General features: G+C 36.0%; 1 protein-coding gene and 1 long non-coding RNA gene across 11 annotated transcripts; one reads left to right on the forward strand and one right to left on the reverse strand.

The window, feature by feature from the left end:
• Nucleotides 1-4,932: 4,932 nt before the first annotated feature.
• Nucleotides 4,933-25,899, forward strand: LOC110008427 (uncharacterized). Of its 9 annotated transcripts, none has more exons than XR_016040242.1 (5): nucleotides 4,933-5,258; nucleotides 5,633-6,885; nucleotides 8,050-8,106; nucleotides 8,499-8,672; nucleotides 8,788-9,064. It is a non-coding gene; the product is annotated as an uncharacterized LOC110008427 (long non-coding RNA). The 9 variants fall into 9 exon arrangements; XR_016040237.1 differs by lacking the exon at nucleotides 5,633-6,885 and adding an exon at nucleotides 24,516-25,899 and having other exon boundaries at nucleotides 4,934-5,258; nucleotides 8,318-8,672; nucleotides 8,788-8,902; XR_016040235.1 differs by lacking the exon at nucleotides 5,633-6,885 and adding an exon at nucleotides 24,467-25,899 and having other exon boundaries at nucleotides 4,935-5,258; nucleotides 8,788-8,902.
• Nucleotides 8,259-14,640, reverse strand: LOC18447681 (aluminum-activated malate transporter 10). 2 transcript variants are annotated; one of them, XM_088846056.1, is made up of 6 exons: nucleotides 12,090-14,640; nucleotides 11,277-11,417; nucleotides 10,377-10,649; nucleotides 9,664-9,779; nucleotides 9,198-9,341; nucleotides 8,259-8,913 (listed from the first exon to the last, which is right to left on the reverse strand). In XM_088846056.1, the coding sequence occupies exons 1-6, from the start codon at nucleotides 12,430-12,432 to the stop codon at nucleotides 8,449-8,451; spliced, it is 1,482 nt and encodes a 493-aa protein (XP_088702182.1). In that variant the 5' UTR covers nucleotides 12,433-14,640; the 3' UTR covers nucleotides 8,259-8,448. The 2 variants fall into 2 exon arrangements, with proteins under 2 accessions (XP_088702182.1, XP_088702183.1); XM_088846057.1 differs by lacking the exon at nucleotides 10,377-10,649.
• Nucleotides 25,900-27,302: the final 1,403 nt, after the last annotated feature.

Below are 27,302 nucleotides of genomic sequence, written 5' to 3' on the forward strand. Positions count from 1 at the left end.
TCTGGCTCTTTACAAGGACGTTATGGGTTTAAAGAAAAATAAATAAAAATAGATTTTTCATTAGGTTGCTCTTCTTCTAATTTTGCTATTATTTTAAGAATTGTTTTAATTATTTTTTTCTTATAAATATATTGTTTGTATTTTTTGTACACTTTTTTTTAAGATAGCTCACTGGTGAAATTTTTTGTTAAATCAAAAATCGTAACTTACTCCCATTGTTAATGTATTTATCTTTAAATCAAATTTAATAATATTAAGTTAACGAAGAAATAAAGTTATAGGGAATAATTTTTTTGAAAAGCTTTATTGAATACAGATTTAAAGCGGTTCCATTAAAAATTCATGATTTTTTTAAGATCTTTTTAAAAAATCGGAGTTTTAAACATATTTCAAAAAATCGAATATTTTTTGAAAATATTGTGTTTTAAAAGTGGATTGAGTAAAATTTCAGGTCCGATGAGTTTTACTGGAGCATGGAAAATTTTTCCACAATGTAAGAAGTGTGGTTTTATCTTACCATAAATTGACCCTTTTGTGTTAAATATTTTAGGGAAACTATCGCTAATCTACCTAAATTTTAATAAAATCACAAAAAAAAACCCAACTTCCTAAAACCTCGCCCACACTTTTTCCTAATTTTTGTCTTTTTTTTGACAAAATTACATTTTACGGTAGTCTTTTTACTGTAATACATTTTGATCTTTACCATAATAGTATGAAGTTATACTACGGTATTAAAAATACCGTAATTATTTGAATTATTACGATAATTAAATTATTACGATAGTGATGTGTTTACCGTATTTTTATTACCATAATATATTGAAAAGCTTTACATCGAAACTAATATCAAGATTATTCCTCTCCTCGCGGTGAACTTTTTGATTGCATCACTAGAATTTCTATTGTTTTTTTTCTCTCTTCTCATCTTTTTCTGATGCTTGCCCATCAAATACCACAGCAAACACTCTGGTACCAAATCCATAGAGAGAGAAAGAATGTCAAATAGAGAGAGAAAGAGGGAGAAATTGTCTGCCAATGGGTCCTAATGCTACTGTAAACTGGTAATTGCTGCAACACAACACTTTGCAATACATGTGAAATCAATACATGGGTTGGGACGAGTGAGAAAAATGAAATCAATGAATAAACGGCTACAATCACTGTTAATGGCAACACAACACTTCGCATGATATTTGTGCCGTGAATATGAAGAATTGATAACTGCACAAGTTACACCTATCTACATTGCAAGGGTAGAGAAAAAGTGCTAAAGGCACAAAGATGGGAGTGGACTCCAAACATTGCATCAAAAGCTTGGCAGGTTCTTACTGCTCTCTTGCCCTGCAATTTTTGCTCAAACTGATATCAAATATTAGAAACAAGAGATAGATGATTGGCCAATCGTTAGATTCTATTCAATCCATTGAGATGTAAAGAGTGCTACATTTAAATATTAGAGGACTTTGCTCTCGAGATTATCGTATCACAATATAAGCCAAAAAGCTCACAGGGAGGATGGAGGTAATCTTGATATTAGCTTCGGTTTAAAGCTTTTCAACGACAACAAAAATATCGTAAGGATTTCACCACACACTACAATAATTAAATTACCGTAATAATTTAAACAACTACGATATTATGAATACTGTAAAAAGAAGATTAGTAAATACCGTAATATAACTTCATACTATTACAATATTTTATATACCATAATACTATCTCAATGTGTAACGGTATTTAAATTACTGTAAATATCAAAATGTATTACTGTAGAAAAACTACCGTAAAGGGTATTTTCATCTAAAAAAAGACAAAAATCATAAAAAAGGGTGTGGGCGAGGTTTTGGGATATTGGTTTTTTTTTTTACGATTTTATTAAAATTTATGTTAGCGATAATTTCCCAATATTTTATTATGGTAAAATATTTACATTTGGAACGAACCAAACGTGTGAAACAAAAATTATATATGTAAACATTTCCCAAGGGAATATTTACACGCGAACCAAACGTATCCTTAGGGGCCGTTTGGGTATCCGAAATCCATTACAAGGAAATGGATTTACGTGAAATCATTTGTTTTCATTGTTTGGGTGCGCAACAACACAAGTGTGGAATGGTAATAGGCTACCGTAAAGGGCCCAAAATCGTATAATGGATTTTCCCTGCGAAATCGGTTACAAAGATAACGGGTAATCAATTTCCCGTCAGATGCGATAAAGTTGGGCACTCTCTTTCCACCATGGACAATGTAACCATCCTAAACTTAAAAAAAAGAGTAAAAATAAATAATACTTCTACCTTTGATGGTCCATACAAATAATTTGGTCTTTAGGGACCATCAAAGTTTTTTTTTTTTTTTAGCTCATTTTTACCTACACCTTTTTGGTTTTTTGCGCAATCTCCTTTAGGGACGTAGGCTTTAAGTGGTAATGTAACACCTTCTAAATACCTCATGTATGAGGCGGTTTAATAATATATTATAATAATATTTCTTTTTGTATTTAAAAAAAAAAGAACGAGTTGGATTATTTCTCTGCAAAAATACTCTCTTATGCCCTTCCCTCTCAAGGACGTTGAGTCCTCTTTGTGAATTAAAAAACGTAGTGAACTCCTTCTCTCTAGCCGAATTTTACAGAAAGTTCCCTCTCAAATATTATAGGATCTCATTATCCTGAAAAATAGTCCGTTTACCATTTTTATACTGTAATTTTATGCGCATATAAAATCATTTTTTTTCTGTCAAAATTATTATTATTAGAAATTTAGACATTGTAAATTATTAAAAATAAAATTTTTGCTTATTATTATGACTTTTAGACACTGGAAAATTTATGTATAAGTGATGTCATTTATGGTAAAATCATTATGTGAAAAATTGATATTTCTGTAATTAATTATAATACTACCAATACTGTGAGATTTACGCATTTCTGCATTTAATTGTATTTTTGTTTGTCTATGAATTTTAGATACTATAAGTTTTACCTATTCATTTAAAGTAATTAATTATGGAATTACATTCCATAAAATTGTGATATTTATGTGTTTAACCTTGGATTTTATAAAAGCTCTTAAATTGATAATCGACTGCCTATTGGATTCCATTTCAAAAATACCTGTTCGATCTGATACCTTTCTGCAATTTTTATCCAAATTGTTTGATTGGTTACTTACAAATATTTCAATGAAAGTAATTGTTTAAATTGCTTCAAGTGAATTACTGTTAATGATTTCAATGGTACTTTGAATATGCGATGTTGATGCTTTTCTGATGTTAAAGAGTTTATGAGATAATTTAAGTCTATGTGGACCTATCCGGGATGCCGATAGGGACTATTTGGATTCATCCGGTACGCCGGTAAGATACGTTTGGACCTGCAGAGATTGTTTCGACCTATCTGGTTATGCCGCTAGGGACTATTTAGACTCATCGCGACGCTGGTGAGGTATGTTTGGACCTGCAGGAATTATTTGGACTTATCTGGTTACGCTGGTAGTGACTATTTGGACTCATCCGGGACGCCGGTGAGGTATGTTTGAACCTACAGGGATTATTTGGACCCATCCAGGATACTGGTGGGGTATATAGGTGACCTACTTGAGACGTCAGTAGGGTATTTTGTGAAATCCTTGAGTTATGGATTGTTGTTAAAATATTTACATACATTTCAATCATTTGGATTATGTCTAATTGTGCATTTCTGAAAGTGAAATTGTTATTCATAAATGTTTTTTGGCTCGCATTGTTTGTAATAGATCTCCCTTTTTGAAAATGCTTACATCTTTCGACTATGATTATTTTTTAGGACTATGATGATCACTTACTGAGTAGCCAAACTCATCAAACTATGGTAACAAATTTTCAGGGTAATTGCAGCCTCCCTAGTTGAAGGTACAACATGAACAACTTTGGAAGAAGTCATAGTTATGATGAAATTTTATCTTTGTGACTTTTGTTCAAATTCACTATTGTAAATTTTGTTATATCAACAGATGTATATCTAAACCTTCATGTTAATACTAGTTTACGAGTAGACTTTGTCCAGACTATTAGAAATGGAAAAATATGTTTTAGTGCAATAAAGGGTGAAGTAGAAAAATTTCATTTTGTTAAATATAGACTGTTACATCTCAGGGATTTCAATGTTATAAATCTTGAGGTGTGACAGACAATCACGACATCTATTGTGTGATTCATTTGTGGAATTTATGTCCATGTTAGGATTATGCGTGTTATTGCAAAATCTTGTTATTTATTTTGCAGGCCAATATCAAATGTATTCGCTATGGCCTCACATTAGTATGACAATGATACCATCGCTTTTCACATATTAGTAAGAAGTGATGAGGACAATATTATCTCTTTGAAAAATGGTGAAGCTATTCACTTATTAATAAAATAATTAAAGGGAGAAGGGATAAAATTAATTGTTGTTTCATTCACATGTTACAAAAAAAAAAAATAGTTTTAATTGATGTTTTATCTTTAAAAAGGGAAAAAAAACTTATATACAACAAAAAACATATTGCTATAGATAAAAATAGTGCAGTATTTCCTAGCCAAAATATTGATAATGTATTTACTAGCCAAAAGTTTACTGGCCAGACTCAAACTCAGACTCGACTCGACTGGATCAGATATTCCAAACAAGCCTCATTTGATAAAGGAACCCTAGAATCACTACAATCCTCTATATTTTAAGTTTTTCTACAGAATCCTACTCGAGGATATTCCCGGCTTCCGATTTTCCGGTAAGTGAGCCACGAGTTAATTTGCAGGAGGAAGTAAATGAATTGTTTGCTCTCGCCGGAGCACAGTCCAGGTGTTCTCAAATTTGAGAAAAGTGCCCTCACACTCACGTTTCCCGCGAGCCGAATTCGCGTTCCCGCCATAAACAAAGCTTAAAAGGGCGCGTTGTCCTACATTAATTCATAATATCTTGCGAAACGAGAGAGAGAGAGGGAGATGGGGGTTTTATCTTCATCTCAGTGGAGAGAGAGATGGGAGCTTTATCTTGATTTACAGCAGAGAGAGAGAGAGAGAGAGAGGGAGTGTGCGAGAGAGAATGGAGAGCTTTAAATTGATATCAATGGCGCCCGCGTGTGTGTGTGAGAGAGAGATTTGATATCAATGGTGGATGATCCTCCTCATAAAGTGCTCCCGTATACTCGCAAAGAGAGTTGCAGCTGAATAGCTCTGTTTCCTTATCTCTCAGATGGCAATCCTAGGCTCAATGGTTTCCATCAAGCCCGGTAATGAAGCAGCAACCAAGCATCACTCTTCATCTATATATACTGTCCCGTAAATTTTGATTCCTCAGCTTTCGCTGACTATGATAAAAGGAGCTAGCACGGTGGATCATGATTATTTTATGCAGTCATGCTTGCGTTGTTTCTGATATGGAACCCGGTGTACACTTTTGAATTTACAGTTAACTCATAGCATCTTTATAGGGAATATGAAGTGATGGTCAATTTATTAGCAGGATTGTGAAATTGGAGGGTTATGGGAACTACTGGTTGTTAAATTTGTCGTTTATTTCGTGTTTTCTATAAAAGCTACTGGTTCAATTTATGTGAACCTGGGGTTAATTATGTGTTTTATCTGGCTATTGATTTATGAGCAGGGTTGAGATGTTGGAAGTTCACGAAACTGTTAGTATCCATGAATTTCAACCATGCACGTCAAATTATTTTAAACTTGGTCCGGGTACTCGGTAGCCTTCTTCTATTGACACCCCCCCTCGCCCTTTTTGTTTGAAATCCGTTGTTATTCCCACTGAATTTTATCCAATTTATATGAATCTCTGTTATAGTTTTGTTGAAATCTAATAATGGGTGGTTGTTCTCTTCATTCTGGAAAAGTAATTGAGCATTTTTTTAGTAGATTTCTCAAACTTTGGGCATTTAGGCATGCGGACTGCAACTGATTTCAAGATTTATTTTCATTTGATAACACACTGGACTTGAATAATTTCCACTCAGATTGCTTTGTGGCATATTTTAACATGTAGTACAGTGCAAGTCCACTCAGATTGCTTTGAAATGGGCTTTGTTATTACTGAGTAAATGTTACAGATTAATGCTTCACAGTTAAAGGTTAATCTACACTATTGAACTATCATTTTATTTTTGGCCAGATTAGAATTACTGAAATGTTTTGACTGCCTGATTTATCCTGTCAACTCTTACTACCATGGCAAATCAGATAATATTGTCTGCTTGAAAACTAATTGGAACTATAACATGATTAATTGATTTTATTTTTGCTTTTGTTGTTATCATTGTTACTCATCCAACAATATTTTCTAAAATGCCTCTGATTATCTTGGAATTGTCCAAGCACAATCTCGATGTCCATGATCCTTCTCATGCCATATAATTGAACCAGAACACCTAATAAAGACAGTCCATTTGCTTGGATAACACCACTCAATTTCCATGATCCCATGAATTCAAATGTGATTACCACTTGTGACATGACTCCTATCATCTCCCTCTATCTATATTTTTCCGAACATTGGGTATATTCCTGTCTGCAATATAATTCATTTTTTGGTTTTCAAAGTGTTCATGCAGTACCTTACTCAACTGAAACATCAGCAGGGGAGAACTTTGAGCCCTCTTCATAAGGGTGTTTTCTTCTGGTTAACTATGCTCCTAAATCAATAATAACTTTGGTCCTAAATCATTAAAAAAATTCAAGCTAATTCACTGATCTGATATCTATATTCTACTTCCAACTCTTTGTCAACATTATCTGATCTTTATTTCGTGCCAGTATTTGAAAAAGCTATGACAAGAATGACATAGTTGACATTGGGATAAGAAGTCCACAGAAAGTGATTGGTTCTGTATGGATGATGACCTTACTTCTTTTGTAAGCTTCTTTATTTTTTTCTCCTTTTGGAAATAATATTTCTTTTTGTGCATTAAGATTTTCGTCCTACCTTTGAGTTGTTGCCCTTTGTTGCATTTGCATTTGTGATGCACAAGAGTTTTTAAATACTTTTGCTGTATTTTCTTAGAGTTCTTGGGAGGACAGCAGAGAAGGTCATGAATCCTCATCAATGGCCTAGCATAATTATGGGGATCATATGGCATATTTTCCTTCCAATCGGAAGCTATACTGTGCTTTATTTTTCTGCATACAATTATATGGTAATGGATCTATTTTTCTACATACAATTATATGGTAATGGATTGGAACATTTATTATATCTTGTCAAGATTAAAGCTATTTTCTTACCTAGTGTTAAAAAAATCGACTCGGCTAAAGTACTCGGGACCTGGCCGAGGCGAGTTACTCGGGCGAGTCTGAATAACTCGCCCGAGTGCTACTCTTTTTTTTTAAAGAAAATGAAACAAAAATGAAAATAAGCGGGTGGCTTATTTTTTTTGAATAGACGTTGAACACCAAAGAAATGATGTGGTAAAAAAAGTCATGGGCGGGATTCAAACCCCTGATTGGGGTAAAATTTACTCATTAGTACTAACTGGTAAATGAATCTTACATATCTGATATGAATATACAGTAGTATTATACTTAAAGTTTAGAAACATTGTGTACAACTAACTCGCCCAAAACTCGCCTCACTCATGTCTCTTGGCCAAGTTGCCTTGGCCGAGTTTTAGAACGCTGTTCTTACCTAAGCAATTATTAGGTCCAGATATGACCCAGCAAATTTTAGCATCAAGAGAACATTCCTTGTCTCAGTTTTTATTTAATTCTCTTGTGAAGCTACTTTTGGCTTCATCATTCCATTGAGGAAAACAAATAGTAGTTTTTTTGAGCTTGTCATTCTTCTCCACTTGGGAAGCAGGGGCATTATTGTGAAAATGATTGATAAACAATAGTTGTTTTCTGATTCTCCTTCATATTTGTTTATTTATTTATTTATTATTTAATGGTTATGTATTTACAAGTTCAATGCTTATTTCTCATCTATGCCTGTTTGTTTGAAGGATTGCACATGCATATCTCTTACATACCTGCCAACCAATATATCCTGTACTTATACATATGTACTATATTTACTTGCAGTTAATGTTCCAAACTCCCCATATTCCCCTTGGCCTCTCGTGGCTTGCTTCTGAAAATGTAAGGTGGTTCCATCCCTACATGCACCCTGTCCTTTCTATCTACTTCTCTTCTCCAATACCATCGCACGTACTGTGCTTTTGTATTGAAGTTATTTTTCTTTAAAAAAAGATAAAACCAAATTTTTTCCCACAAACTGTTGAATCCTTGTGTGAAACTATTGAATGCTTGTGGAAATTTATATCCTGTGAAGATAACAAGAAGTTTACAGTCTATCATACAGCATTTCAGTTTTCATGAGTTCATGGTATTAAAGGCCTCCAAGCAATCCTGCCTTTTATGAAGAATGAATGACTCATGCTGTGTAACTGTGAGGGCGGGTCCAAGTACTCTAGGCTTAATTCACACCATTTGAAGGGTTTTCCTTACGTCATCTTGGTCATGCTGCTCAGGCGGGGTTGGAGTCTTCACAGCTGCCTGCTTCTGCTGAGGCTTCTCATCCAAACAAGGTTTGAAATCAGCAAGGATGGCTAGCTCCTCCACCGCTGTGACTACAGTCTCGATCCTGGATGCTATCTCTATGAGAAGAGAGGCCATTGTCACAAGAGGGAGCACCTCTATGAGAGGTGAGACATTGGTTACCGGTATCTGTTGTTGTTGCTGCCTCTTCTCTAGTTGTTGGGGTAAATCTTTTAAGGATTCTTGGAGGTCTTTTACTGAATCGGCGAGTTGGGTGGCCAGGAAATCGATTTTGGAGGACCTTATCATCGTGTTGGTGGTGATGGAGAGCTCGATCAACACCTTAGATGACTGTGAGCTCACGTTCAGGCAAGCATTCTTCAGGAGCTGTTTGATGGTATGAGGTGCCTGACATTTTTTGTTTTTGCATGAATAATGTTAGCGTATGCTTTATTGCTGCAAGATATTGATTATTTTTTTTAAATTTCTACAGCTAAATATGTTTCTCATCTTAGAATTTAGATCAATATCAACAGGATATCCTGAGCCATTGTTTTTACATGATCTAGTTATCTAGTAGAAGAAAACTCTCTCTCTCTCTCTCTCTCTCTCTCTCTCTCTTTCTCTCATGTACACACAAAGAAATGAAGGAATCATGTTAGGGAGCCGGTGAGATGGTTTTGAAGACAAACCTGGACTTCTGAGCTGGTGCAGGCACTGAGTGCCTCAATGCAATAAGCACTGAAGCGTGATGTTGTCCCAATCTTGAGATATTGTTTCCATGGGTGGCGAAAGCCGAAATTGCCATGTGCTGGCTCCCATGTGGCAAAGTTTGCCTGCGGGTATCATATCATACACCATAGTCTTCACTTCAAGATTTGAACTTAGTCCAATGTGCATATATATGGCTTACAAATAATATATCAAATCCTTTAGCTAGGAGATATAATAATATCATGGTGCATGTTTGGCTACTTTCCAATTTTCTATGGGCATCAAATACACTGATTAGCACTTGTGGGGTGAACAACTACATATTTAGTCTCTGGGTCGAGAGCTTATGTGAGAGCCTTACTCTCCATTTGCTCGTTAGAAGTATATCTAGATGCATTTACATACACATATATGCATGAATATTATTTATGTGAAGCAAATTACCAGAGATTCCTCTGTTGCCTTCGAGTTAAGAACACATTTATAGCCTTTTAATGTAGCCTTGTCAATGATGCTTATGCCCTCCACGTCCTTCTCCTCAAAGTACTCAGCTACATATCCTGATAGTGTAGTCCACACGCACATTTAATGATCACTCCACCAAAAAGATGAGAAACAGAAAAAGCTTGTGTACTTTAAAGTCATGACATAACTGTTTGGGAGATGATCAAAAAATTGAGCAAGAAATGCAGTTATGTGAGCAAATAAAAAATGTTCCAAAGTCTAAAAGCCATTATTTATGGATATGAGGTATCCTAGTTGACTGAATGGTCTTAAAAGAATCAAGAAACACAGGCTTTGGGCGAAATAGATGAAAGTCTTAATAAATTTTTTGAATGGTTTGGGAGCCTCTTGGCTTTTTATAGAGAATGAAAGCTAATGATGAGATGTCCGTAGTTTATTGTTTTCACATCGAAGAGTGTCAAACGTCATGGTAGAAGCAAATTAATAATGTGTTGACATTGGAGTTTGTACTGTGGTGGAACATGTCTCTTTGCCACTATTGTAGCAACCATTTAGAACCTGCCTCGAGCTAATTACCATCATGTTCCTGCAATCTTATCTAGGAATGCACAAAAAAGACTGAACTTTCCCTCATGCATAAAGCGTTTTAAGTTTTTAGGGGTGTTCCTGCCCTGGTGAGAAAGGGTGCTTACCATCCAGTGATGCTGCAAGCTTTTGTAAGTTTTTGGCGATGAGCTTATGGAGGTCTTGGCCGGCCCATGTGGGGCAGATGAGCATGCTTATCAGCACACATGCACATGACCCGATGGCTACAGTTGAGAGCCTCTCGTGTGCCATATCGAACAGCTTCTCCACCCTATACCCCGACTCCGAGACCAGGCTAAAGGTGAGTATGAATATCATCACCCCGTAGTCATAGCGTTGTTTCACTTTTGGTATGAATCTAGAAAAGGTTGCGGCTGAAGCTGCACCCACAATGGTCAACTCCTTGTTAGGGGCATGGATTTGCCAATGTTCTTGAAAACTTAGGCCCCGTTTGTTCATCCCAACAACTCCACTCAGGAAGTTATTCATTAATATGCGGAGAACAATTATTTTGTCGAACTCATTCATTGTTTTGGCAGTATTTTGTTAATAAGCGGGGTTACAAAAGGGGCTCACCCATGAATAATGAAGCAGACCAAGTGTCTCGTTCTTCATTCATAAATGGCTGATAAATGGGCCAAAGAGAGAATGATTCTATTCATTATTAAGGGAAATTTATCAAATTACCCATGATGAGCAATTTAACACTTTATCCATATCTTTTAATTTGGTTTCAAAATGCACATAGAAAACCACAGGGTCCTGAGTTGGAATACAAATAGGTAAAATGTTAAATGGTTCATCTATGGTGGGTGGTATTTTGATAAATTTCCTTGTTATTAAATGGTCTACCCAGAGGGACTTTAGGGAACTCATCCTTTCTAAGGGCATTGTCCCTAGGTTGTCCAAGTTCATAAAGATCTCCTGTAGATGATTGAACTAACCAAAATGCCCATGCATTATGCTGTGTCTGGTCATGTTTGGCAAAGAAGATGAGGCCTACCTACCTATTAGAAATACGGATAGTCCGAGGATGATAGGCTCAATAGTGGGGCCTGACTTCTCAGCAACATAGTGCACTCCGATGCCCAACGCACCTGCTAGAATCGTTCCCAATGCCCTGTTTAAACCTTTGCCCAAAGTCGCACCTGCATCATCCATACCATGCATGCCACACTAAACATATAAATATCGATTCCATGTAAAACTTGTCGGAAAGTATGTAATGCGAATGTTTACTTTTGGCGCAAAAAGGTCACAAACATTTCTAGTCATAAAATGTGAAATCTTGGGGTTGCCCTTGTCCGCTATCAAAATTTTAAATTTTTTTTTCATGGATTTTGTGTAGAGATATCACACATTTTTAATTACCCGATTTCAATTTGACAGTTATAAGTGATTGTGACTTTTTTTATCAGTAGTAAATAATCTTGTAATAAACAACACCAAATGTGAATATCATTGTAAAAACTGAAAACTAATAAACTAATAACGTGATAAAATTAATGATTTGGACTGACTAATGCACAACAGATTCCGAACTATTATGTTAACCCGGCTTTCTTGCAACTAATACAGTAAAAAGGAAATGCTCAATGTAGCTTTAGGGCCCGTATTATTCGTATTAGTCTTATGTCTATGTTCTTTATAGAAAACCGTTTGGCCACTGTCATGTATGAGTCCTAGTTAAGCAGGATTTACCCGGCATGGCCAAACATAACTTTAACCTTATTCGTTATATCTATTTTTTCTCGAGTTTCATGGGAGACCTCAAGCTAAGTGCTCTCTCTCTCTCTCTCTCTCTACCAAAGCCAACTTACCAACGGAGGATTCGAACACCACAACGACTGTCATCACAGCCCACATCGCGTTGCCTCCAACTCCCTCATACAAGGGCCTCATGTAGTAGAATAAGGACACTAAAGTAAGAGCCAGCCCCACCTTGAAACAATGAGCCACCTTCCTTGGATCCTCCTTCCCAATCTTACAAATCCTTTGAATAAGCTCCTCAACTTCTATTTTCCATCCCAAAACCACCTCGAAAACCCACTCCCAAGCCGTCTGAAAGCACCTGGGGTCCGACCTTAGTTGCATAGACGAACCATCTCCAATGGTAACTCGCCACTCCAGTTGATTTGATACCTCTTTGTTAAGAACCACCATGGGGGTTCAATGCAAAGTTCCCTGCAAAATTTACGTCGGAGGGGAGAGAGCTCCGGCCAAAGGGAGTTGGGTGGGGGGTCCTTTAAGTTCTTGGGTAAGGGTAGGTGCCACCCACAGGTGTAGGGTATGTGTCCTCCAGTGTAGTGTATGTTGATGTGGGGATGGTGGCCAGTGTGAGACTTATTTCCATCTACTACTTGCATTGCATTGCATTAGTTGGACACTTGAGGGAGCTTTATATAGGAAGTGGTTTCTTTGAATTAACCTTTAATTTTTTTTTCTTTTTTTTAAAATTTGGGTAGGACCCTCTTAATTTAATGTTGTAACGGAAGGACAATCACAGTACGACATGGGTTTAGACCGATATCTAGTGAAAAGGATCCTCTCTCATCCCAACAACCATAAAAAGCCAAACACATTAATTTACCTTAGATGAAAGTGAAAATAAAGGCCAAGACCAACCATTTATTGTTTGTTTATATAAGTGAAAATAAAGGTTATGACGGCTTATTTATTGTTTGTTTATTACTGGCATGCGTAGCCAATAGTACGTGATTTGCACGACATAAGATTACTTTGAAGCTTATTAGTACTATTATTATCAGTAACACTAGTAGCAGTAGCATTCTTATTATAATATGTTGGATGGGATTTGAAGTTTGAGGAATGATTTATTACTTCACGTAGAATAGGCATATAAGGATGAGGTATGGATGCGAATCTCGGCTGATTTTTGATCGTTGGATGAATCTTGACCATCCAATTACATGGACCACATTAGGTTGTAAGTAATGTTCCTGTAGCTGATCGATTAGCCAAATATAGAAGTTACTTGTCCGCTTTGTCTGTTTCCAATGTCTTGATTCCTAATTTCTAATATGATGTTTTTACAACATCCTATCAATAAAAGTTACGAACGTTGTCAAAAAAAACAAAAAAGGAAAGGAAAAGATGTTCCTCATTTTCCTACAATGATATCCCTTAAGGAACAATTTCACCTTTTCAGATGAAAAAGACCAAGAATTAAGTACCTTCATGAAGGTAAAAAACAGGAAATTTTAGAAAACTCTCTCTCGCTCTCTCTCTCTCTCTCTCTCTCTAAAAGCTAATAGGATGGTGGATCATTCAACAATTCTTAGCTGATCCTCATATTTGCCTCCCACTTAAAACTTTGTAGACGTCCATCTGATGTGGATGAGGATAATTTGGAAACGCACAAACTTATTACTTCCTGTTGCTCTACACGTCTATCTTTTGTTCTTCTTGGAACTTAGTCTTTTGCTATCCAAACTGATGGTTGAGGTTCAAGAACCTGTCCTTCACTTTAACCTATTCTATATACATAATAATAGGTTATAAGCAAAGTAGGGGTGGCAATGGGCTGGGCCGGACCTGGCCGCCACTAGCCCTAGCCGGCACTAGTCCCCATAGGGCTGGCTTAGGACTGGCCCAGTCCTAACCAGGCCAAAAATGCCTTAGCCTAAACCCAGCCCTAGCCCTATCAAGGCCAGGCTGGGCCAAATAAAATCTTAAAGAAGTGAAAGAACAAAATATTAAAAAAGAAGACCGGGCCAACTTTGGCTCAAGCACGGCTTAGCCATCCCTAAGGCTGTGGTTAGCCAGCTTTGGCATGGCCCTCAGGCCAAATTTTGTGGCCCAGGCCTAGTTTTTTTAGGGCCAAACTAACAAAGCCAGGCCGGGCCATTGCCACCCCTAAAGCAAAGGCAAGGTGTGGCATTGATATTTTCTACCTAAACCCTAACATACACTAACACTGAGCATTCATTAAAAAATAGTGAATGGTAAACCCTATTGGCGTAAAATATTTAAAACCTAATTCTAGATCCTTCCTTAGTGGGTTTCCTCAAAAGTGGTAATCCCATTATGGCTTGGAGTAACATTTTTTAAGGGTTTTTATGTCCCTAAGAAAATGACATCCATTGGTGACATCCCCGTCTCCCACTGACTTATCTTACAGTCTTTGGTGCATATCATCCTTTTCTTACTTTTTTGGTAAATTAGGTCATGACTAAACACTCTAAATTTAAAAGTCCAAGTGGCTTAGAGCTTATGCATTTATAATCTTTCACCAAATGAAAATAGTGCTTATCTCACTTATTTTAATGCATCAAGGGGTTGAGATTAAAGGCTTCATTTAACATTGTGAAAGGCCAACCCAACTATCAATAAGTGCTCATGAACCACCCCAACCATTTGACATCGGAATCCAACATATGGATCTACTTTAGTATTATTTGGTAGCTCCAAATCATTATTTGTCTCCACTTATCGGGAATTAAAGTATTAAGTTTCGACATTTTCAATAATTGATAGGAGTTTGTATATTTTATTGATGGCGAACACGTTACATGCTATTATGCTCCCACTGGTGCATGCTATCTGACTCGAAGAAAATAATGTCCTTAGACTGAATGAAGACTGTCCAATTTTTTTAGTATTTAGATCTAAGTCTTTAGAAACTCAAAATTCAATTTTTTTTTTTTTAAATACTCCATCTAATGATTCTTTATAGGATCTCAAAATTTTAGATAATAAAATACTCCTAAGTCTTTTATTTTTGAGGAATACTCCTAGTTCTTTCATCTTATGGAATAAATGCATATTGTGTTCTGGTGGAAGCATGCTATATGAGCTCAAGTTTCTCTTTCTTCGGCCTTCTTCTCTTGGGGTTCACCTTTTCTGGATAATCAAATAATCAATGGGAAAATAATTTCTTAAGATCCAATGAAGATTGTCTAATTTCTTGAACATCGAGATTTAAGTGTTCAAAAAGCTCAAAATTCCAAAATTTATAAATACTCATCTAATAATTTTATAGTTCCCAAAATTCTAATATGATAAAATACTCCGAAGTCTTTTATCATAGGGAATAAGTGCATAATATAATTTGGTGGAAGAATGTTATATGCAATTAGTTTCCTTTTTTGTTTTTGTTTTTGGGGTTCTCCACTTTTTTAGCCGAAGGAGGTCACAACTATTATTAATTGTTAGATGTAAAATCGGATGGTTGAAAATGTGTCATTGGCTAAGCACAATGTCCAAAACAAAATTTATTGAATATTGTGATACACTTTTATCTATTAAATATTACATCCAATGATTAATACTGATTGTGACCTCTTTATATAAAAAATAAATTGTCTTATAGTATATAATCCCAAAAAAATAAGTCTTAAAGGTTGAATGAAAATTGTCTAATTTTTTGAACATTCATATTTAAGTGTTTAGAAGCTCAAAACTCAATTTTTTTTATAAATACTCATCTAGTGATTCTATAATAGATCACCAAATTCTAGGCTGATAAATTACTCCTAAGTCTTTAATATTTAGGGAATAAGTGCATATCCTCCATTGCTATCTGAGGTCATCACATGAAGGTCCTCTTTCTTTCAGCCTGCCTTGCTTTTTTGAAAAGTTTCTCTTTCTTTTGGCGTTCTCCACCTTTTGGAGCCTAACCGTGCGTTTCCTTTTGTCGTGTCTGTCCTTGCCTAATGTCTAGGAAAAATTAAGAAGGAATAACTAGCCATAGGTATGCGAGAGCAACTGTACTTTCATATCAATCAGGGCAGGGAATGGGTGGGTTCGGGTCGAAATTTACCATGACTTGACCCGACCTACTAGGTGGGGTCAGGTGATGAAAAATATGAAAAAAAATTATATTATCTATTTTGTAATACATAGTTACTATGTGTTATCACACATATAAATACCTGATCAAGGACCCCAAGCCCACTTGATAGGGTCAAAGTTGGACTCCAACTTGGACCTACTCGGGTCAGATTTAGTTAAGTAGACCAGACCTGACGTGTCGGGTCCCCATAATATGTATAAAGAACATATTCTTAAAAAATCTAAGGCTTTTTTTAAAAAAAATTAGAGAACCAAGCAAGAAATTATCAATTTCATGGTAAATCAGGATAAAGTTAACAAACATTATCTAAATCAATTGCAATACAATCTAGAGCATAAATAATAAAATGAACATGCTATGAGTTATTTATAATAAAATAAAATTTATTCAAACATTTGTGGGATTTTTTTTTTTTTTTTTTTAAATCGAGTTTAGATTTCTTTAAATTTTGTATTTGATCTAACAAATTTATAAAGGGCTTTGTCGGTGGAATCAATTACAAATACTTTGAAACAAATGTCAAATTTTTTGGTTGAGATCTGAGAGAGAAAACTTAGTTTGGTTGAGATCTGAGAGAGAAAACATAGAATGGAGGATTATGGTTTTGAAACAAATTTGAATTTTTTTAGTTGAGATTTGAGGGAGAACAAGAATGGATGACATATTAGGGTTTCAGGGTTAAAAAAAGGTGTAATTTTAGAGCCTTGCAAAACGTCACCTAAATTGAAACCCTCAGCTTGCTTTTACCGCAAGATCGATGTATTAAAGAGCTATGGGAGGATTTTCTACCGAAAAGCTAAAAAATAGGTACTAGGGGCTGATTCTCTTGATTTCGGGCAATAACGAGTTATGCAGTGATGTTTTCATCTGTGTACCCGCATAACACATGTTTTCCTCCTCAAAGCACAAATACACTTTGGGTGTTCCTTTGAGTTACCTGAATATCAAAATTGATTATTACCTAGTGTTCTTTGCAAAGATTAACGATAAATCTGCTCACGGTGTCGGTGTCAGTGTCAATCAATAGAGTCAATATTTGTTGAAGTATTCATTGTTGGTCAAGGTGGTGATTGACGATCCATTGGTCAATACATTATTTGCACAATGACAATTCACTGTTGGTCAAAGTGATGACTAATGGTCTGTCGGTCAAGACTTTCTTTGTACAGTGGGCACTCATTAATAGTCTTTAACTAGGCTCACCACGCTTCCGTTGCGTGTGCTTCCTATGGCCGACCCATATGAAACTTTTTGTATTTCTTCTTTTTTGCTCTTGGTTGAAGGGATCTTTTGGCAACTTTACCGTTCCCGTGCTTTCTTGCCTTTCGACAACTTTACCAAGTTATAAGTGTGATTCTTATGTAAGGATATATCTCATCTTGCATAGCTTTAACCCACATCCCTTTGTATTCGTCGGCCTGAACTTCTTGGTAGATTTTTGGTCCACCCCTTGCAAGGTAATTGGTAGAGGGTGTATGTCTCCTAAAGCACCTTCTCAGTTCAACTGTAGGTGACACTTTTTTGAACAAGCTATTACCCTTGTTCTACATCACTCGGAACTGATATGTCAACTCTTTGGACCCATCCTCTTATTTCACTTTTATCTCGTCTTCATTTATCATGGTGGAGGAACTATAACCGTTTCTGAACCATTGAAGATTCGTGGATGTGCTTCTTTCTTCACGTATTCAATAGTAAAGTCTTCCTGAATGATCACACCCATACCCTCGATCACCTTCTTGTACTAAGGATCCCACAGCCTACATCTGAACACTTCGTTTGACTAGCCTTAGAAGTTGCATAAGAGTGCTTTCTCATTCAACTTGGATCTTTGTTCCTTGGGCATGTGCACCAATGCTTCGAACAACATCAAATGTGAATAAGAGATATCCTTTTCGATCCAAACTCTCTCTGGGATCTGATCATCTAAAGGAAACAATGGGGATCGTTTTATCAGGTAGCGTGCTGTGAGGACTACTTCACCCCAATATGACTTGGTGGTGGATAACATGCTCCTAATTTCGAGACACTTTAACATCTTGTGTGTCTCTCTTTTCACCTTAGTGTAGAAATCTTGAAAGATCTCAAACACTTGATCTTTTAATTTCACCCATACCTTTCATGAAGCATCATTGATGAAGGTGACGAGATATAATGCACTACCAAACGACTTCACATCCTTGAAACCACACACATCCAAATCCAACAGATCCATGATTTTCTTAGAGCCCTTACTGGAAAAAGAGACTCTAGGTTTTTTGCCTAGCAAATAGTGGTCACATAGGGTTAGGGATGCATACATCTCTCTTACCCACAATATTTAAGGAACCGTTGTTTCCAATCTTTACAGAGCCAAAATCTCCTACCCTGTAAGAAGCAAAATAACGTCTTTGTGGATTAACATGAAATGATGCTTCAGTATCCACAAACCAATCCGAGTTGCATGATGCAATATTAATGCACAATTCATCACAATTTCTGACCACACCAATATCTGTGGTCACTGTAGTGGTTTGCCTACTATCGTCCATGACATTGTCTTCACTCTGCTCATTCTTACGTTTTTTATAATCTTTCTTGATGTGCCATTCCTTGCCACAATGAAAGCATATGATCTCCTTTATCGTCTTTGATCTAGCTGTATCCTTAGATCGATTTGATCGGATTTGATATCCATTCATGGACCTACCTTGATTTGTGATAAGGGCCCACGAGTTCAACATGTCGGAGAATTTTCTTCTCATCTCCTCATTCAGTACACTACTAGTGACCTGACTCATAGTCACTATCCCATCCGATGCTGAGTTACTCACAGAGACTAAGTCTCCCAATTGTAGCTCATCTTTCAGGAACAACTTCATCATTGCGAGTTGGTTAATAATATTTTGCACTTCAAGTGCTCCACAATGGATTCCCCATCCATAAACTTCATGTTCACTAACTTTTGTATCAAGAATGTCTTGTTTTCGGCGGTCTTCCTCTCGTAGAAGTCATGTAGTTTATCCCACACTGACTTTGAGGATGTCTCCGTTGACACATGGTGGAACACATTTTTTTTTAACTATTGTAGGATAGTTCCAAGATATTTTTGGTCCAACCTCTTCCACTCATCGTCTGTCATACTTTTGGGCTTGTGTTCTACCTCTTCAATGGGTACGTATAAGTCGCGATAGTATGGTAGATTTTCCATCTTTAGCTTCTAGATGATTCAATTATTCCCATTTAGCGATAATCATTCTGCTCTTAGTACTGGAAGCCATCTATCCACACATATTGTCTATCCATGTGCTATCGCCCGTATGTTATGATTAACTATCACATATGCTTTATGGTTAGCTATCGCCCTTACATTACGGTTAGCTATCATCCGTGCGTTACGGTCATATCCCGTGTGTTAAGTTATGCCTCATGCGTTAAACTTATACTCCGTACGTTAGGGTATCCACTGTTAGTTAAGGCGTGCAAATTTTTTCACAAAATTTCAGTAGAGCTTCCGCATGAGGGTTTGAATCCCAAAATAAAACAAATAACTTATTGGCACCGAGATTTTATGTGGTTCACCTTTTCTGGCTACGTCCATGGGAGAAAGAGACGAATCCACTATTAACTCAACAGTTACATTAGTATTCCAAAAAACAAACTTTCTTAGACTCACTAATTTCTTTTAGAGAATTTCTTTCTCTAGGTTTTCCATATCTGAGATTTTCTCTCTCAAAGATTTTTTTTCTTTCTAGAGGCTTTATCTCTAGAAGAAAATGTTGTAGTTTTCTCTTTTTTTCTTCCCTTCTCTCTTTACAAAGAAAATGCATAAGGAGAGGATCGCTGACTCTCTTTCATCTTCTTTTTCTTTCTAAGAAGAAGGATAACTCTCTCTCTCTCTCCCTCTTATTCTTTTTCTTTTTAAAGGTACGTTTGTTTTTTTTGAAAGATATTTATTCTGGAAGGTTTGAATGTTTTGTTTTAAAAGGTTTAAATAAGTTATGGGTATTGTTTTTGATAACCTGTTGGAATGTGAAGAAAGTTCTGGGTACTGTGTTTGATAACATATATATTAACAATATAATTATAAACATAAGTGTATAATATATATAACATAATATAATATATAATATAATGTATTTTATATATTTAATTAATTTATGTTTGCATTATATATAACATATAATAAATATATATAATATATAGTATAATATAAGATACTTTTATATTATCAATAATATAATACTATGAATATTATATAATATAATAAACAATAATATAAATATTAAATATATAATATTATATTATGTTATAGTAATATTATATTATATATTATATTATGTTATATTAATAAACTTATGTATTTATATTAGTGAATAATGATCAACAAAAACGTTCTGAAAGATTAAGTTCTTAGCTCTTTAGGAATTTAATCTTTCATGCTTTAACAAAAGAATAGGAATTTTTGTTGAAAGATTACTTTCTGAATTTTTAGATGAAACCGTGTGTCAAACGCGGAACTTTTGGAAAATTAGAAAGATTTCTCTTTGAAAGAAATCGTTCATAAAAACAAATGCGCCCTAAGATAATGATAACCTTCTCTCTCAAACTTTCTCTCTCTTTTTTTCGGATAACTTTTTCTCTCATTCTTTTTTGCAAAAGAAGGTTTTTTGTATATTTTAATACACCAAGAAGAGTCCGCCCAAAATGGCCTAACAAGAATTGCGCCCAAAAATGGCTAAAAAGAGATGCACGCTAAAAAAATGACCAAGAGAGGTGGCTTTGGTTGAAACCCCAAGAGCACCGAGGCTTTGATTAAACCAAACAAGATCAAACACAACTCACCCATGCGAGGGCCTTTTTGTGGGTTCTCTCTCGGATGGATATGGTGGAATCTTTGACCACCTTATTTATCCTTATTGAATCTCCACTTTAGAGCAAAGCCTTCAACCTCCTCATGTATTTTCCTTTGAATGGACCAATAGGATAAGACAGAAAGAATATCTCATAACTTGGACTCATCTCTATCCCTTTTAACTAGGAGATAAGATGAAATATTGCCCATATCAATGACATGAGAGACTTCACATATTCCATAGATTATGACTTTGGTCAATCAGTCATCTTTTCCTCTTTACAAAATTGCCTTTCCTTCAAAGACAATTTCCATTGGTGTTCCTCCCTTGTAAGATGTGACGCCCAACGACTACAATTAAGAAAAATGTGCAAAATGTTTTTAGCACCGCCATCATAGAAACGAATATTTGTATTTATATTCGGTGAAAATATAATGGGCTATTTTGAAAGAGCACAGTTAATAAAAAAACAAAAAACAACAAAAGGACTCATCTATTGTTGTTGTTGTTTTTATATTTTATATTTTATTTATTTTTCAATGAAGCCCTCTCCATGCTCTACCCCTTGTTTGGCAATTCTTCGGCTTTTCCAATAGCTTCTCTATTGTTTGGCCAAGTCTTGAGTTTTTCCATTAGCTTCCCTCAGTTCCTCTAGTAGCTTCTCTATAAGCATGAACAAAGGAGACATCTTTGATAGTTCAATGATTTGGAACCAAATAGACTTCAATCTCCAAGGGACTCTTTATCCTTCATGCACAATTTTATTGCGTTTATTGAATCCCCTTCCACAATTACTGATGAAGTTAAAATTAATCTTCAGTCCCTTTAACATCGCAATCATCTCAGTTTTATTAGTTGTGGTGGGGCCACATGGGCCTGAATGGGTAGCTAAATGATTCCTGAGGTGATCTCTAATGAGCTTCCCATATTTTGTTGGACAATGATTACCTAAAGAGCTTCCATTAACGTTCAATTTAAGTATAACCAAGGGTGGCGACTTCTATACATTTAAAGGTTTTTCTTAGAAGAAGTCAATCTTAACACTTCATTGATATGTTGTGTAAATGTGAATTTAGATGATAATGGGAGTTTATTGGCAATAGTAAATTTATGAGAGTTTTCAACTATCAGGGGAGTATTTCTTGTGTAGTGAAGCACAATGTGAGAAAGTACTGGAGGTAGATGTATTTTGATATATCTGGCAAAGTATATATTTTGTGCACCAGAGTAGAGCATGTAAAATGAGGTCCATTGGAGTGCACCTAGACTATATAAAGCAAAAGGTTCACCAATGATAAAGACTACCGGGGTGGACATTATTTCCAGAAACCGAAGACCACTCGACCGCCATAGCATTAGGCGGTATATTGTCGGCTCAATACTTAGTCCATATCTTGCATGAGTGTGCCTGGTTGCTTTCAATATGTATTTTAAGTGGGGTTAGTCTTTCTCAGAAATAGAGTAAGGGATGGTTCAAATTTCAGATAGTGTCAAAAAACCATCTAAAATACCATGAAAATAGTTAAATCCATGGCATAAGAGATTGAGGGTTATTAGAGTATGTATATCTATATTGATATACATTATTATGAATACATCATGAGATATGTATATGTATGGATATATAACTCTTAGGTGTCTCTTGATTATGATAAGATTAATTAGTAGTTATCCATAACCGTTGGTATTTGTCTTTAATTGTTACTCACCATATATTTATACGGGTCTTGTATATTCTTAATCAATCAATAAACAAAGAGTTCTTTGCAATATTATGAGATAATCTTCCATGGGGGCCTAAGGCCCAAATATACAGAAATACAGTTTCTTTGCATGGTATTAAAGCAAAAGATCATCCACAACTTATTCTATCCTTTTCGCACAGTTTCTCTCTCTAGAAAAGTCTAATCAAAGGCCTTCTCAAATTTTGGTCAAAGTTTGCTCAACAAATTGTTCTCCTTTCAAGCACCCCTACGTCTCAAATTTGGTCAACGTTTGCTCAACAAATTGTTCTCCTTGCAAGCACCCCTACGTCTTTGTATACTTGCAAAGCAAAAGCTTTTGCAAATCTCCGTTTGCATATATTAATCGGGGGCAGATGATATGGTCCTTCTAATTCGTAGCTGCAAGTCTGGTTCGTTTTTGAATTATCTGGTACTTTGGCATAGTTCCAACCCATAAGAACACACAAGGCCTTTTGAAAGGCAGAGTGATTCGTTCGAACATCCACGTTCTACAAAAGGTAGGCATGCATGATAAGGCTATGTACATCGGAAAAGTACTTCCAAAGGCAATTGACTTTGCTTTAAAGCGTGTGGTATTTATTCGGCTACAAAGAGCTCTTTGGAGCAGGTAGTAGCAAAGCAGCTACGTCAATTTTTAGGTGGTTGCAGAGGTGTTTGCTGCCCACAGTCTTCATCCACCTCTAAAACTGGCCTCTGAAAACGGTCGATCTGCACTATCTGCTGAGTCGTTCTTCGACTATCAGTCGAGTCATTCTTCTACTATCCGTCGAGTTGTTTTTTGACTATCCACCTCTAAAACTGGCCTCTGAAAACGGTCGATTTGCACTATCTGCTGAGTCGTTCTTCGACTATCAGTCGAGTCATTCTTCTACTATCCGTCGAGTTGTTTTTTGACTATCCGTCGAGTCGTTCTTCAACTATCCGTCGAGTTGTTCTTTGACTATCTGTCAAGTCCTTCGACTCTCCGTCGAGTCCTTCTTTGACTCTCTGCCGAGTCCTTCTTCGACTCTCTGTCGAGTCCTTCTTCGACTCTCTGCCGAGTCGTGCTTCTACTCTTTGCAAAACAACCTTTGTTTTTGTTCTGACTAATGTTCTGGACTGCCAATTGCTGAATCTGTCTCGGATCTTCACCGAGTTCTGTTGGCTCTTCCATGTGCCATTTTATGCTTGTTCTTCAAGCAGGAGTCCATTGCTTTTATTGGTCACGCTATGCACATGAAGACTTAAAAATCCAACTTGTTCGTTTATGCAATTTATTGTTCAAACTCCAACTGCTTTGTGTAAAAACATCTTGAGTTTGAGGGGGAGTATTAGAGTATGTAAATCTATATTAATATGCATCATTATGAATACGTAATGAGATATGTATATGTATGAATATATATCTCTTAAGTGTCTCTTGATTATGATAAGATTAGTTGGCAGTTATCCATAACCGTTGGTATTTATCTTTAATTGTTACGCACTGTATATTTATACGGGTCTTGTATATTGTTAATCAATCAATAAACATAGAGTTCTTTGCAGCATTCTAAGATAATCTTCCATGGGGCCCTAAAGCCCAAATATACGGAAATACAGTTTCTTAACAAGGGTTATAACATTGGGCAGCTAGATGTTATAAGCAATAAAGGAGTTAGTTATGTTAGTAAAGCATGAGTTTATCTAGTGTTTTGGACATGATTTGTTTTGCATTGATAAAATTATTCAAATGTTTCAAGATTTATGAGATGGGATTATATACTATGAGACCATTTACTTTTTTGTACAAGGAGATCACAATCATTTTTAGCTATTTGTAGATGCTTCGATCTTGATTGGAGAAATTATGGATAGGTTGAAATGTCCCAGGTAGACCACCTGGATATTTTAAACCATTCACCCCACCAAAACCCCTTTACGTAAATCTAACCTCCACTGATCCGAAATTGCTCCAATGGGGCAAAAGGCATCAAGAGGAGAGACAATGCAAGGACTTTGAAACATTTCCAAAAGGGAAGGCTTTAATGTTGCCCCAACGCGTCGAAACCCTACCAAAAGTATGAAGACAAAGCATCGAAAGCACCTCAGTCACAAAGCAAGCAGCCATAAGGGACAGAATCTGGCGCCATTCCTAGTGGTGCCAACGCCACTCCAAACAGTGTCAAGCTTGAGGTCCCTCCATGAGCTCCAGAATGATTAGAAGTTTGGCAACAGTGCCAGTGTTGTCAGCTCCATTTTCAATGTTGCCAGTTGCCATGTAGGAAACAAGCTGGCTGACAAGACTGAAATGACATGCTGACATGTCAGGCCATACCCGTCGACATGGTAGACCCGTACTAACATGTCAGAGGTTAGTATGGACCATGGTTGTCGAGCTATGATTGGTCGAAAATCCAAAGATAGTACAACCAAGATGAAGTGCCAGCTAGTGTCTAACGACACTACAAAAGTCATTGGCGCCATTCGGAATAACTTCAAGCTGTGATTGATCCAACAGAACCAGATCAGTGTCACCAGAATGCGACATGTGTCCAGATAGGAAGCTAAAGGCAATCGGAATGCCGCTGGCGCCAAACTGCATGTTTCTGAAGCAAGAACGACAATGCAGAGTCCTCTTACTCCTCTCATTTAATGTGTTTCAATCTCACTTTCTCCCTCATTATTCTCTCTCTAATGCTTTGTTCTCTCTCTCTCTTCCTCTCGAATGTAGTTTCCTCTCTTTTACCCCCTTCACCTCTATTCTTTCATTTTCATCGTCTTATCTTAGTTGCTTAGAGAGTGGGAGATTTAAGTTAAATTTTGATGGGAGCTCTTTGGTCAATCCAAGTTTGGCAGGCATTGGGGTGTGGTGCGAGATTGTTTTGGAGAGGTCATCTTCTCATGTGTTGGCCCTGTTGGTATTGCCACGGTTAACCAATCGGAGTTATTGGCTTTGTTGCAAGGGTTAAAAATTTTTATCTCGAGAAACATCGGGAATAGTTGCATTATTGAAGGAGATTCAATTAACGCAATTAATTGGTGCAAGAAGAAGCAGCATATTCCATGGGAACTAAGGTCTAGCTAGATGTAGATTATGGATCTAGTGGCTCTACTTTCAATTTCTTTTTGTCATGTCTTTCGCGAGGCAAATTCATTGGCTGACTTTCTGGTTAAAGGGGGGGCCTCTTTGTCCGCTTTAGCTATCTCCTCTTATGTAATTTCTTTGGACTAGATTTTATAAATAAAGTAAATAATATTTGTCAAAAAGAAAAAAGGGTATAGATAGTGGGTTATATTTCATAGATTCCATGCTTTTTATCTTTTTATTCTCTTTGCATTTTATAGTTAGGTTCTTTACTCCCGTTTATATGTATTTCCTTAGCTTGATTATTTATTGTGGTTATCATTTCCTCCTTTTTTTAAACCTATTTGTTTAAAAGCCTCCTTTCTATCCTCAAACCTTTTTTCAAAAACTTTCTTGTTGAGTTCAAGGTTGAAATAGGAGGGAAGCAGGCTTTTCTGGTGGTGCGAGAGGGATACTGTTTTAGGATGCGATTTTTTTTCAGAGCGTAATTTGACAAGACCTATTCTTTTCCAACTCTTAAATTTGTTTGCACCCGAAACCATGGTGGGGGCAAAGTCCCTTGCCCGCATTTTTTAGTATAAACACACTATTGGATGTGAAATCTGATAGACGAAAGTGCATCGCAACATTTGAAAAATTTTATTTTGGACTTTGTGCCTAAACAATAACGCATACGCAACCATCCGATTTTAAATCCAATAATCAATAATCATTGTGACATTGTAATAAAAATAAATGGTCTCATTGTATACATTTCCTTAAGAGATTTGTTAAGAATGATCAGGGAAAGAAGAAAGGTGTAAAGAAGCTTAATGGTGAAGATTCGATTCTTTTCTCAAAGCGTATCGAGTCAACGAATATTTGACAACACCCTAGTGGATATACGATGTCCAAAAAATACAATATAAATCACTCCCCACACAATTCTTCAAGAACTTTCAAATATATAGACAATGTTTGCACACGCATATGACATTTGGGGGCATTTAGATTAGGAAAAAGTTTATAGAAGGTTGCACATTTATACTATATAAAAGTACGGTGCGCCTACAAAATCCAGTTGAAAAAAGTGTTCCAAAATTGCAAGAACATCCAATTGATAATCTTGATCTCAGATTTATGCATATAAATAAAAATAAGAATTTCAAATCTTAAAAATAATACAACTAGTAACAAGTTATCTGGACTGTCTATTTTTCTAGTGTTTATAAATCTACCTAATTTATATCATTTTTGGGATTTTAAATTTCATATTTAGTGTTGAACATGGATTTTCAAGCCGTCTTAATGTTTTCAAATGCCGAAACTACATCTTTCGCAAATTTAAAGGTGCGCCTTACTTTTATAGTCCAAGATAGACACCTTATACAAACCTCATCCTTTATATTAAGGCTTGGGCTTTATATTAAAAAGTAAAGCTGCATGGTAAATCTCACTAGAAATGAACTTTTGGCACCACAGATTTTTGGTGTTGGATTGAAATTTTATTTCCAAGTTTGATTTAGAGAGTTGAAGTTCTAAATTTGGTGCAAACTTAGTAAATTTGTGAATGTATGAATATGAAACAGGCGGTCCATATAATATATAGGAAA

Source organism: Amborella trichopoda, chromosome 9, assembly GCF_054954075.1.
Source record: "Amborella trichopoda isolate Santa Cruz 75 chromosome 9, AtrichopodaSantaCruz75HAP2 v2.0, whole genome shotgun sequence".
In the NCBI taxonomy this organism is placed as follows: Eukaryota; Viridiplantae; Streptophyta; class Magnoliopsida; order Amborellales; family Amborellaceae; genus Amborella; species Amborella trichopoda.

What these genes read in the sequence shown, in the direction of transcription:
- LOC18447681 (XM_088846056.1), bottom strand. Translation starts at nt 12,432, where the DNA reads ATGGTGGTTCTTAACAAAGAGGTATCAAATCAACTGGAGTGGCGAGTT. An exon ending in GCTTGCAGCATCACTGGATG is followed by an intron (nt 9,780 to 10,376) that starts GTAAGCACCCTT and finishes CTACACTATCAG; the next exon opens with GATATGTAGCTGAGTACTTT. An exon ending in AGGCAACAGAGGAATCTCTG is followed by an intron (nt 9,342 to 9,663) that starts GTAATTTGCTTC and finishes TGATACCCGCAG; the next exon opens with GCAAACTTTGCCACATGGGA.